This window comes from Brienomyrus brachyistius, chromosome 8 (genome assembly GCF_023856365.1).
Source record: "Brienomyrus brachyistius isolate T26 chromosome 8, BBRACH_0.4, whole genome shotgun sequence".
Lineage (NCBI taxonomy): Eukaryota > Metazoa > Chordata > Actinopteri > Osteoglossiformes > Mormyridae > Brienomyrus > Brienomyrus brachyistius.
In genome coordinates, this window is record NC_064540.1 from 16,618,315 (window position 1) to 16,630,830 (window position 12,516).

Here is a 12,516-nt window from a genome sequence, read left to right on the forward strand (position 1 = left end):
ATTTCTGAGTCTCTGGATCAACCATGTCGAACAGTATGTTGAAAATCACTTAGATCAGGCATCTTAGCTATTCTCATGCTTAGTCAAACAATGAGTGAACCTTTTGACTCTGTATGTGTGCTGTACATTTTCAGCTGCAACCACATAATTTAGAAGCAGGCTGCTCATATTGACAAGCAGGTACATCTAATAAATTGGCCACTGAATATATGTAGTGCAGAAAGTCTGCTTTAAGACAATTGGGTGAAAACCAAGGGTCTCAGCAACCTAGAACATTGACTAGGATAAGCGGATGGATGGATGGATGGATGGATGGATGGATGGATGGATGGATGGGAGGATGGACAGGTGGACGAGTGGATGATGAGATGGAAATAGTCTACTGACTTTTTTGCTTATGCTCTCAGTGTTTTTGTAATAGGAGAGTAGGTGTTTATCACCTCTGATGTTGTCCATTGAGATACGCTGACAGTTTGGATTGACTGACATGACACGCCTCCTTAAAGAGGGCCCCTGTATTTCCCGGGAGCCTTCTTTGTCCAGTAGACTTTTCTCTGCTTTACCTTTAATAACCAGTATGACATTTCCCTGTCACCACCCATAGTGTTTTTTTTCCTCCACAGAATGGTATACTTTGCCTGGACTTGTTTTTCATCAATTTTAAATTGCCCAGCACTCCTCAGTGTCACTCTGACACTCTTCAGGGACGTGAGCAGAGGCCAGACCGTTGCAAAACACAGCGAAGTCCCCCCCCCCCCCCCCGCCTCAGAAGTACGCACTGTGCCCTAACACAGCGAACATTTGGCTGCATGCAGATGCGTCCCCTTCTGCCTTATGGCCTTGATCACCACGTCACTTCCTGCGCAGCCCTTTCTGATCCGATTTCTGTGTATTCCACCTCGTATTTAACTAGCTAACACATCTCTCATTTTTGTCGTCTGCACCATTAACGGTTCCTTGACTACCTCCAAATTCCCTACCATGTAAAATTCTAAATACAACAAATTTGACCAGTTTATGCAGCCATTTGCCATTTCACTGGGTCGATTGAGGCTAATCCATCACTCTAAGCGCAATCCAAGGGGCCCTTCTAAGGGCTTGAAGCAGTAATCTTCGTTTCGAGATCCATGTTAACTTATATGAAATACATAATTCAGTTTCTCAGCTGCTAATAGGTCTTATATGAAGTTTGAGAACAACATCGGGTTTTCAGGTGTGTTTTTTATAGAAAAATAGGCTTCTACCACTTTGTTTCAGCAGACAGTCCTTCAGAAATACTGTAAATAGAATCATTTATAATTGACAGGGTAAAAGTCATATTCAAGTTTCTTATGATATGTAATTATGCAAAGAGACAATTTCTAACCATTAATCCAACTGAATATTTTACTGAAGCAAGCCAGGTTAAGTTCTTCCCTGGAGTATGCAGTAGCTACACCTCGCTCTCCTGGGACTTGAACCCAATCTCTTTAGGCCGATACAGTTCTTACTGTCTGCAATTAAGTCACATGCTCATATATCATACTCTCTCACATTCTGCATCATTCAACACCAAAAACCTGCCATCATCTCAGTAAAGCATGTACTGTAATGATACACCAAACCATTGTATACGGCCAACAAGATTAATCTTTGTTTTACAAGTAGATGAATAGTATCTTTCAGGTGTTACCGGTTATGGTTTTGTCTGTAAATAGTATTGTAAAAAAAAGTATCTATAGTCAGTGGAAAGGGCTTCTGCAATATTAACATTTAACTGTGGAAGCACATTGAATTTTTTTAATTGTTTAAAAAATCCAGGAACTAAATAGATCACACTGAGAGCAAACATTTAACTTTTCTACACTATGTTGTCAGACGTGGAATGTTTTTGGCTTTAGGATCCTTTGTTTTGCATTTTCGGGGATTGTGTGAAGTATTTTTATGAGATTTCATAATAAACACCTTTGCCAAGGGAATCAGGCAAAAGATTGTGAAACCTTTTTGATCATACCTCAGGGATTTGTGTGGCAATAATTTGCACAGACTACTTCAATTTTATTTATTTATTTTCGAATTCAAATTTTTCAGACTTCTTCCTCTCAGGAACAGGTTTTGATATGTAAAGCAATTCACAAGTATAATTTAAAAATCTTTTGGTTTATGATAGTCAGTGACATCATGTAATTAAGTTGCAATAAAGTATTGCAGGAACACCTTAAATAATTTGAGCAAGTTTTTTTGTGGTACATTTGAGAATTAATGCTTAAAATCTGAGTAATTCAATTAAAATTCAATTAAAATTTTGAAAAGAAAAAATATATAAAGTTCACTTTTGACATAAGTAATAAAAAAAGAATGCAGTGTCTGATTAAGCTCCTGGGATTCAGTGTTGAAATTGCTTTCAGAAAAAAAAGTAATTACCTACCACAAAACAGGAATAGGTGCCTGGTGTAAAGCATTTTTACGATGAATATGGGGTAGGTTTTCTTTCAATAACCGAGCATTGAAAATGCAGGGTTATGTGAAATTAGCAGGGATATTTAATTGGACTAAACAATCAGAATGTCTCAATTCAAGTGAAACCGTTACGCACGCTGTCCTTGAGAAGCTAGCAGTGCCGGAATGCAAAGTGCACTGCCTTCTGGACTAGTGCTGAAATAAAATGTCTTGCACATTTTACACGCTTGCACTTCATGTAGTCCTGTGTTGATGTAGTATTATACGTAGCACTATAGTCCTAGAGGAACGCCGTCTCATCTCACTACAGTATGTGCTGCGTCACTGTATATGGTTGAGATGACGTAAAAGCCACTTGACTTGACTTGACTTAAAATTATAGCATGTTTACGCATTAATATAATTATACTTATGGTGGGGGGGGAGGGGGGGGGCAGCACTATGGATTATTATTTGGATTAATCCATATTATCTGATATGGGTTGTTATTTGTGCAGAAAGCCCAGTATAAACACTGAGTAATTAATGAACTTGATTGATTTATTGGTTGATTAAATGTATTGTTTAGCTGGTGAGCTGATTTCAGCATGGATGCCCTGACAGCCTGGGGGTGAGTTTGACAAAGCCTTCTTAACTCTACTTCATTCATAAATTCTGTGTTAAGATATAGGACTTGTACATAACGTGAGGTTAAGAAGGCTTCGGGAAACTCACCCCTGAGCAGTGAATATTTCATCTTTGTTATATTGACCAAGTTTATCTTTAAATTAATCAGACTCCGTATATTTTAGATGAAGTACTGTATACTCGGAGCATGAAAAGTATGGCACATACATGTATCATAGAATATTAAATTATTTTTTTATATAATTAGCATATTAATACCATTCCTGTGTACTCCATTTACTGAAAAGTTTCACAGGTTTTTTTTTCTGAGCCAAATTTCTAATAATAATACTAATTAATAATAATATTAACAATGAAGAAGAAGTAGGCCACTTGAACACAGGCCAAGGTCTGATCAACCTTGGTCAGGTCGCCTGGTTGAGGGAGTATGTTGTAAGACCCAAAACACCTCATTACTCCAGAAAACAGCAGTGATGACGTGTCCAAGGTTGTGCGTCATGGAAATATATCTAACGACTGAAAACAGCATTAATACAACCTGATCTTCAGATCCCAAATGCAAATCCTACCTGACTCTGGATATTTCTGTACATAAGAATACACTGCATAATCTTATTAATGCTTCAGGTTTTCTTATGGTAAAATGATTATTGGTGAGTTTTTTTATTAGGTAACTCGCCTGTACTCTTTGGGCCAGTTGGTTAGTTATGGTGTGCATTTGTGCACCTAAAGAAATGCAAAACCTATTACCGGATCTTGCAGCTTGTGAAAATTTATTTGCGAATGAATCGGTGTTACTTTTTTGTTCATGAATAAAACTGACACAACCTTGTTAATTGCATTTCAGCAGATGGAAATTTTTATGTCTGAGATATTGGAAGCTGATATGAAAAACAGCAGTTTCCAGAGTAGAACGAATAGCGTGCATTGTAATTTATAACTCCAGTAAATGGTCTTCCAGCTGTTCCATTCGTCTCGAAAAAAATCATACTTGTGTCTGTCGCTAATGAAATGCAAATAGTCCGTTGCTATATTTGTTAAGTATGACAAGAAATGTATTTTTTGCTTCTGTGTAGGCATGTTTTCACTCATTTAGGTCTTAAATCTTTGTTAAGATCCATCTATTATATTCACCATGATTTTAATAAGTGAGGTCCCTTAGGCTCGCTGTGTTGGTGTGTTTTGCATCCTGATGCCGGGCAGTAAAGGTGATCGCAAGAGAACGGCCAGCTGACCCGCATTGTATCAGGCAGCATTTGCATGCTCCTTGAGGCATTTCATTTTTATTTTAAATATGAAACTACTGGCATACATGGAAATGGAAGCGAAACAGTTTAACCTTAAATACATAATTTGTGCTTAAACACTGACAAATCCTGGACTGTTCCTGCCTCTGCGATAAGCTGCAGCTCCAGACCCCCCACGACTGTGAATAGGTCAAGAGGTTTCCGGAAATGGATGGATGGATGGATGGATGGATGGATGGATGGATGGATGGATGACACGGAAAAATCCGACATTTGGGGATGGGAATAAGTTTCCCTTTAATTTGTCAGCACCTAGTTTGAGTCGGACAGAAATCAACTGCATCCCCTCATCAGAAACAAACAGTACCATAAAAGCATGTGAGTTTGTGAAATCTGACAGTATCTTGTACATGTGAATACAAACCAAACCAAATGCTTGGATTCTATATTAACTTTTCAGACAGTAATCTATCTAGTTTACTAATTGCACAATGCTCAGTTATGGCTGCAAATGTTAATCAACTTTTGTTTTTCATAATTTTGGTGAATATTGTCATCCATTGTTTACAGAGTTTTTTTTTTAACATCCATTCTTCTTTACACATGAAAGCACCCCCCTATTTTGGATCTGAGTAAGGAGAGCATCCAGAGCGTGGAGAGTACTGCAAAGTGAATAAATTAAAAATCCAACGAATGACATGTCAGCCTGTATCTAGTGTGTAAGGGTGGGAAATGCTTAGGGTGGTGACTGGCCAGGGAATATGTTGGAGGCAGGGCTTTCAGTTTGGCTTTGGGGGACTGAGCGGGGACAGCATCTGGCAGGAGGAAAAACACAGAAGCAGATTCTGAGTCAGAGAGAAAAAAGCATCCATACGCCAGTTTATATGAAGAGCCAAGAATGAGGGGCAGCTGCATTTCCGCAACGCAAATGAGCAGCATCACTGGCTGACCCTCACAGTTTGGCTGTGGGCCACCACACAGTGACGTTATAACAGTCACATGGCGGGTGTGATGCAGTGTAACTGGATTACTCAAAATTAGACAATGCCATTCTTATATTAATTATTTTTATTTCATATTAATTCTTATATTTAATTTTTGATATGAAGAATGTTTATTTGGAACACGTTTGAAAGGTCAAATACTGACTTTTTTTTAGTATTTATGTCTTTTTTGCAAAGTTTATTGGTGAATAATGCATTTTATAGATTTGTGAGTATAAACTGTAGATACGAGTTATTTTTTGCTATGAGTTTCGCTTGGCTCAGTTCTGAAGCAGGCAATCAGCTGGTAGCATTATTTAGAGAGGAGCTTTACTATACATCTCAGAGAATAATAAGCCCTCTTTGCACCTGTGTGTTGCCTCTGAACGTCATCTCAAAATTTTCTCAGAATGTCTCACACGGTCTGCCATGTACTCCTGAAAGAAAGGGGCATCTTTTGTCGTAAACACTAACGGGGGAAAAAAAACGGGAATTTTTAGTTAAAAAAGAAAAGAAACCGTCATCTTTGTGTTTAAAATGCTTCATCCATTTTTTGGAGAAATTCACTGCCTTTATAACATCAGATTTGTAAATTTAAGTTGTTTTCCCATCACAAAGAAGTTGCCTCCGGTACTGAGCTTCCACAACACTTTTTCCTTCCACAAGCAGTGGCATGGCTCGTAGCGGCAGATCCGGACGCAGCATGCTTTCCATGGTATATAAAGGGCACACTGTCACAGCTGTATCCTGACAGGGGAGCATGTAGTGTTTGTTCAAGTCTATTGCACCGCTCCTCTCAATCCACAGGCTTCACTGGAAGCGTCCGCCTGAATCCCACCATATTTTAATGGGGCTTTCTGCCAAAGCAGCAGGACTCTCCGGGCCTTTTGTTCAACAATGGCCTCTTTGCACAGATACATTTTTGGATAGCAGTGGTAGAGGGGCTATTTCGTTTTTTTTCTCCACAATACAAACAGTTTTCAGAGCCAAAAGGATTTGTTATACCACAGACACACATACCTGCATTTTAACTGCTAGTATTGTTACTCTTAATTAATTGTCACTGTACATGTAGTTTAATTTATACTTCATACCTTAATCTGTACTTCTGATCTTTGTTTCTGTGTTACTTAGTTTTTAATAGAAGGGCATCTAGAGTAAGACTTTCATTGCATAGTGGACCTGACTGTTTACTGTGCATATAACAAATAAACTATTGAATCTTGAATCTATAAAGATTCACAATACCCATTCTGGAGAGCGATTGAATCAATGACTTGCCAATATATTGAATTTCTACAATAAATTCTTATGACTGTTTACCAAAAAAACCATTTGCACCATATACACAGACACACACACACAGACACACACAAACGCACCCAACATACACATGTTTGTATTCTTATGTTCATGGGGATCGTCCATTCATATCTATGTGCAAAACCCCACTATGACAACCTGAACTCCTACCCATATGTAACCAAAGAAAGAACAAGAATTTTGACATTTTTAGTTATTTGATTGCAGTGACTGATTTTTACAAAATTAAGATTCCCCTTGGGGAAAAAAAAATGTCCCCACGATGTCAAAATAACAGGTTTTTATCATATTGTGGGGTGATTCGGGCACAAAATTTCCAGGACACAAAAAACAGCAGGACACCAGTCCATCACAGGGCATGCATACACACACACACACACACACAAGCAAAACCTTAAAAGTCTGTGTTAATCACAGGTGTCTTCCAACTCAACAGACATTGAATGAAAAATCTTTCTTGCTATTGGCAAGAAAAGTAGTAATAAAGTGATCTTGGGTCTTTTCATCTCACTCATTGTTGCTGGAAGTATGAAATATTTCATTTATGAACACTTAAAGAAATGGACGTGGCCCTCTTCACGCATGGAGCATCCCAAAGGAGGTTTCCTGTTCCCCCTACAGTTGTGCCTAAATCGGCCCCTGGCTCCTACCCATCTGCTTTTATCTCGAATGCGCTGGGACCTAAAATGATTTGAAACTACTTTCTTTTTTAATTAATTCAGCACCTTAGATGTCCAGTGCTTCTGTCCACTTTGTTCTCCTGTGCACAATCGCCCCCATCTTCTCTGGGGGCTTTTATCCGATACTGTGTTCTTGATTCAGATGAAAGTGAGTGAAACGCCACTCAGAACCCTTTCTGCCAGTCCATTGTCACGGGACCGGACCGGGCGAGGTCCGCCGGGCGGACCGCTTGAGCGGAACATTTGCGAGCGTGTCGAGGTGCGCGGTGAAGCTGGCGGGATTTCTCTGCGGGAGAGGCCAGCCCAGCACCATGACCCCCTCAGCTGCCTTACAGCAGGTGTGGCAGGGAATGCGCTCTTTTTTGCTTTGTTTTTTGTTTTGTTTGTTTGCTGTTTACTTCTGTGTTGTTTGCTCATTGAAATATTCCCTTTCATGTCAGTTTATTTCTAACCTTATAGCCTCCGCGTATAATAAGACAGGAAAGACTTTCTGAAACACTTGCTTTCTGAAAACACTAATATCTGTTTAAATATGAAAAAGCCATTACTGTTAACATTACAGTATATGAGTGAATTACTTTCAAATTTTTTATTTTTGTTTTTTTTTTTGAGATCTGTGCACACGGAACATCATCTCTGAGCTACCTGCGTGTAACTGCACCTCAGTTACCAAATTACTTATTAATTGCTAGGAAATCCAAGGAAACCCTTTTCATAATAGCACTAAAGGGTATAATGCTGCCATTAGCAAAAGTATGTTGTAGGGTTAAAAAGGAGATTTATGTTTTAAGAAATAATTACAGCCAGCCTCCTAATAGACTTGTCTCGTAGCCAATATGACATTTATTAGCTGACCTTATAGTACTCTTCATAAATCAGTGAGCCTAGTAATTTTCCATTTAAATCCATTCTTGAAGCAGAACTAATCAGCAATCTTATTTCAAAGGGGGTCGACTTATGCAGTACTGGAGATTTACCATTGATTTGTCCTAGAAAAAAAAGTCTTCATTTTTGCACTGCTGCTCGAGGTGACATGACAATATGGAGGATATTTCAGAACAAGGTTAATTGAGGTTAATTATTGCAATTGGTGGAGGTTGGCACACTTTCAATGGCTTGTACTACCATTTCCACCAGGTATTTTTCAGCGAAATAACGTCTTTGAGTGTGGCTCTCGCGTTTCAGATGTGTGGTGCGGCTCACTTTGACAGGCTTATTTACCTGTTTGACTTACTTAGCCTGTTTGGCTGCACAGTACAGGCAGTTATTCTGAGAAAGTGGTTGATCAGGGTGAAGTTTCAGGAAGGGTACAGGGAATCATATTTCTATCCTTTTCGTGTTGCCTTTGACCGCTCTCCTTCCAAAGACACCTGCTCGCTGCGCTTTTATTCACAATTGATCTATTGCTTTTTACCCAAAACTCTGTCTACTGACGCTGTTTCTGGTGCAGTATACCAGCTACTGCCATTAAAAGAGCATTGACATAATCCCAATTGGAATGTATTTATTCTTTACGCACTGGAGACTCACTTGAATGCTCAGCCACGAAGAGTCCTCTTGCATATTTAAAATCACCCTCACCAGCTCTCAAAGCTCCACAATGGCGAGGGGATACAGGATGCAGCTTCTCTGTGTTATTGTTTTCCATCAATTGTCAAACATAAATTAGTTTCAACGAAAAGGTAATTCTGGTTTCTGAGCCATTTCTGAATTGCTTTGTAATGTGTGCAGCGGTGGAAGGATAAGGAAAAAACACAAAGAAAGCCCAATATCTGCCGGAGCCATTAAAATCATTCATGTGTGACCTAAACGTAACAGTGTGCTTTCTGCATTCCTGCCGTGATTTGGACGGCGGTCGTCATTTCTGTGAAAGCCCTTTGCTAATTTGGTCTCGGTTGCACTGACCTGCAGCGAGCCCCTCCAGTTCAGGCATTCTGCGGAACGCCTCGTTTTTCTTTCCAGAGAAACTTTATTGCATGTCCATGACGGCTGGCTTCACGAGGAGCACCATGACGCATCTCAGCGTTGTTGGTCGCTGTCGGTATTTCTGATTAGTCATTGTACGTTTATTAGTCATACCTAGACAGCAGCAAGTAGCCTGGTGGGAAGTGAACAAAAGCAACGAAATATGAAAAGCTGTTCCCCTTCACCCTGGAGTTCGTTGGGTAAAACTGCAAGCCGTGGATGTTGTTTTACATAAAGTCATCTTCATGGTATCACAGTAATTATTACAACGGGCGGGTAACGTACACATAGAAGAGCAGAGATTTGCTAGATTTTTATGTACATCAGCCATGTCTTTTTGGTAAAAGTTAATAGGGAAGCACATTACCATTTTTTTTAGAGAATCAAAGCTTTTCCTTTATTTTGGCACGTTTCCTCGTGCTGTCTACAAACATGTCCTTGGGTAATTTGTCTTAATAACTCTTTGTGTGTGTGTGTGTGTGTGTGTGTGTGTCAGACCTGTGATGGACTGGTGTCCATGTGTTTTTCCTGGGGAAGGCTGTGGTAAACCCAACATGCGTATGATGGATAAACAGCCATGGGAGGTGGATGGGTGGATGTGGGTATTTACGATATTTATTGTCATACAAACTATTACAGAATGTTTTCAAAAAGAGAGCAGAAAAGAATTACCCATGACTAACTTTGCATAATTTGCATACAGAAAGTGGGGGGGAAACAAGCCAGAAAAGTGGGCTTTACTGCAAAAGCGGGCACATTAAGCTGAACGCCCTGCAGATCAGAGTGGTCCGCGAGCCGTTTCATGGATATGCCAGGTGTGTGTTTAAGAAGGAAGCCTTACAGTGCACACTGCCCTAACGGCGGGAAGCTGCATGACCACACTGCCTCTGCAGACAGTCCCACAAATGCTTTGTGCTCCTGATGTAAAGCAATCCACAGAGAAGCCACTGCCGCCTTCCTGCCTGTCTCACAACTCGATTACAGTGCAGGCCATTTGGATTACAGCACTGTCAGGGAGCCAGGTAACCCTTCCAGAGGGGGTACATACCACACAGGGATAGTCATTTAGTGCAGTGCACTGCATTAACCCAGCCATTCATTCCATTCATACCGCATGACCCATAAAAATGCATCAACCTATTACTTACTTGCACAGCCCATTACTATTACTACCAGGTACTTTTCACCCAAAAGTTTATTCGGTTGTCACCATATTTCGTGATTTAGATCAACAGCGACAATATTAAGCAAGAACTAGACAGTCCGATCCATTTTATCTCTTCTCTGCTTTGCACTTGAAATACAAGTAGACATTTTTGACAGAGTGAGGATCCAAGTCATTGCGATTCTGAATCCTATTTTAAATATTCTCATTTTAGTGCCATACATCCGGCTGGCTTCTCTTTTAAGTTATCTGCCCTGACTAATGAATAAGAGTTGTATAGCACTCTATTAAGATGGAAAAAAATGAAAATATTTCATCTCGTCTAGTGTAGAGTTTTTCTCTGATTTTATAAACTCCTCCAACATAAGTAGTTCTTAAGTATACTGTAAAAACTATCCAGTACTTGGTTCTTGGTTGCATTATGTAAATTACTTGTGCCTTTTGCTTACTTTTTATTTAATTACGTTAGCCTTTAGGGAGGTGCCAGGCACCTGATTTTAAATACAAGAGAGTGTATGTCCTGTAGTTCTGTTAAACTGCCATGAAGATTTTGTCCCTGTAATTAACACGCTGTTTCGTTTTATTTTTTTCTCAGACTTGGAAAACTTCAAGACTCACAGAAGAGGAACCGTGTCGGTGCGTGAAGGACAGGGCGTGGTGCTGCTCTGCGGAAGCCCCGCCCACTCCGGAGGTATGCGGCTTATCGCAGAACCTGCTATTTCCCTTTCTGTGTTACTCATTTACTTTGCTCTGATGTTCAAAAATGTAATGGAAAGTCACAGCCGCCGGTGTCAAATTTAGGTAATTATCTTTCTCACAAAAGATAATGTTAATAATGTTCAGCGGCGAGTCCAGCAGGGAAGCTGGCTGTCATTTTACAGGATCCCAGTGACAAGACGTGACTAGAGTTTTCTAATACATCTGCTTTTTCAGACGTTAAAAGGTGCCCCGTCTTCCGGGACGCCTGTGGGCTTCCCCACTTTGGTTTTCGGCGTCTGACAGGAAATGGGTCGTCGTTTCGCTCGCGCACCTCAGACACTCTGAAGCCTGCGTTTATTTCACTTTTTTTTTTTTTAAAGGAGTGAGATATTCTCATCTCTCAGCTCGCGCAGGGAGGCTGTGCCGTTTTCACACACGCAAATCTATAGAGGTCAAGCAATTAACGGCAACTCTCTGTGCCTGCCTGATAATTTAGCCCTCAGTTACCAGAGCAGTTGAGCCGATCAGCAGGAACAGTAAGTTTAATGATACTGTTCGGTTACAAAATTGATGGCTTAAATGTGATGTTAAATACCGGATCAATTTTAAAGATTAAAAATTTACCGAGTGCCGTTGGTTGTGATGACTGTTTACTTGGTATTACTTCACTGCATAGTTTATCTTTTTTTTTTACTCTTAAAGAATCTAAGCTGCTAATCCTAGAGCTCTCAAATGATATCAATTGCCTGCCAGCCAGAATCACAGCTGCACCACAATTCAGCAGCAATTCAAGCTCGAGATGCCCTACTTTGGAGAGGCTGTAATGTCGCCCGTAGTCTAATGAAGGGGTGTATGCTACAGGTGTGCTTCTCCAGGAAGGCAGGGTGTGATCTGGCTCGTGGTTGCAGCAAATACTATCATCTCTATTGTTTGTGATATACTGTTTTCTTAATCACCATGTTCAAGTGGAGAACAAAAATGTAAGAAAATACCTGAGACAAAGAATATCTAAGCAGTCACCAGAACTTGTATGAAAATAATGATCCCTGAACACATTAACAGTGACGTACCTTTCAAAGTGGTTGTAAAGGGCTACTAAATTATGGGTGTAGCTTCATGTACTTGGACTTGAACATGGGATCTTCCCTGGGGCTGGATGTTGATCTGCTTATCACTGCTAAATGTTTAGCTTCATGCATGTGTAACACAATCATTGAATTCTTTTGTAAGCATTGTCTATTACCCATGTAAACACATATACATGCACACATTATTGTGTTGGTTTTTGGTAATAAAATCCTACACAACAAATAAAAATAGTCACTAGGATTATCCAGCTTTTGCGCGTTTTCTGGCTACTTTGTGTGGAACATGCTGATCTCTCAGTT

At 39.9% G+C, this 12,516-nt stretch overlaps 1 protein-coding gene across 1 annotated transcript in view; it reads left to right on the forward strand.

The window, feature by feature from the left end:
• LOC125747930 (contactin-4-like) overlaps positions 1-12,516 on the forward strand; it is a 122,050-nt gene that overhangs the window by 50,660 nt on the left and 58,874 nt on the right. Inside the window, exon 5 of the mRNA XM_049023582.1 lies at positions 11,025-11,120. Coding sequence (XP_048879539.1) covers positions 11,025-11,120 — 96 coding nt within the window. The remainder of the gene's footprint in view (positions 1-11,024; positions 11,121-12,516) is intronic.